A 1,307-nucleotide genomic window follows, 5' to 3' on the forward strand; every position below is an offset into this window, starting at 1 on the left:
CCGGGTACTTACTCTCCTAATTTCTTTCATGGAGGGTTCCCGGAGAAGGGACTCTCCCGCAGATCTCAAAGGGCGGTCGGGCATATACGGACATAAGCGCTCATTTAGGTAGCCAGGACCCAAGCCATTTAGGGCTTTGTAGGTCATAAGATGGCAGCCAGGATGCCCATGTAACTGAGGGCAGCATAGAACATGGCCACAGAGTCTTTGTTGCACTTCAGGACAATCTGCCCATGCTGGGAGTACTTATCAGAGTCAGGGAAAGGGGGAGAGGTTCCCAGCCAGACGGTGGAGAAGACTACTTGGACACTGGAACAGGAGATGACAATAAAGTTGGCCAAACTCTTTCCCAGCCATCTCCTCACCCTGTTTCCAGGATTGGTGGCCAGGAAGGCCAGCACCACAGTGATTGTTTTGGCCAAAAGGGAAGACACAGCCACTGAGAAGATGATGCTGAAGGCTGTTTGTCGGAGGAGGCAGGTCACTTTCACTGGCTGACCAATGAACAGGAAGGAGGACAAGAAGGAGAGCAGGAGGAAGATGAGCAGAATGAAGGAGAGATCCCAGTTGTTGGCTTTCACAATTGGAGTGTTCCGGAAGTGAGTGAAGATTGCCAGCACAAAACCTGCGTTGACAGATGAGAAGAGGGCGCTGGAAGCCAGTGTGATCCCCAAGGGTTCTCCATAAAACAGAAAGCTGATGATCTTGGCCACACATTGATCTTGTTCCTTGTTTGGATGCTGATCTTCAAGACACTTGGTGCAGAGGACTGCATCTGTCCAGGGGAAGAGAAGTCTCATTTACACCATTCATCATTCTCTCTTCTTTTGCCTTCAAGGCAGAGAGCTTATGGTATCAAAAGAGCCAGAAAGGAAGGCTGGAGGAGAGGTTGCAAATTCAAAACATTATAGCTGTGTTTGCAGATATGAATAGTCAATATTTTAAAGTCTTTTTTAGGGAACCTATGCTGTTTTCCTGCTTGACTGTTAGATGCTCCTTGGTATTCAGGTCAGGCCTCAGTAGGATAATGTAGCACTTGGGCAGGAAGATGCAGCCCAGCAGCCCAGCGCCAGAGGCCAAGATGGAGAAGACCTGCACGGCCACCATGTACTTGCCCTTGGTCCTCAGGTAGGTGGGCACGAAGGAGACCCAGACACTGCAGAAGACCAGCATGCTGAAGGTGATCAGCTTGGCCTCGTTGAAAGCCCCAGGCAGCTTCCTGGCAAAGAAGGCCACTGTGAAGCACACAGCAGCCAAGAAGCCCATGCAGCTGGGGGCAGTGTAGAACATGGCCACAGAGCCTTCGT

The 1,307-nt window shown here is 50.7% G+C and overlaps 1 protein-coding gene across 1 annotated transcript in view; it reads right to left on the bottom strand.

The window, feature by feature from the left end:
* Positions 1-800, bottom strand: part of LOC123021008 (vomeronasal type-2 receptor 26-like) — a 12,127-nt gene extending 11,327 nt beyond the window's left edge. The window contains exon 1 of the mRNA XM_044425375.1: positions 500-800. Within this exon, the coding sequence (XP_044281310.1) occupies positions 500-800 (301 nt within the window). The remainder of the gene's footprint in view (positions 1-499) is intronic.
* Between the last annotated feature and the right edge of the window lie 507 nt (positions 801-1,307).

Source organism: Varanus komodoensis, unplaced genomic scaffold, assembly GCF_004798865.1.
Source record: "Varanus komodoensis strain SLA01 unplaced genomic scaffold, ASM479886v1 scaffold150, whole genome shotgun sequence".
NCBI classification, from domain to species: Eukaryota; Metazoa; Chordata; class Lepidosauria; order Squamata; family Varanidae; genus Varanus; species Varanus komodoensis.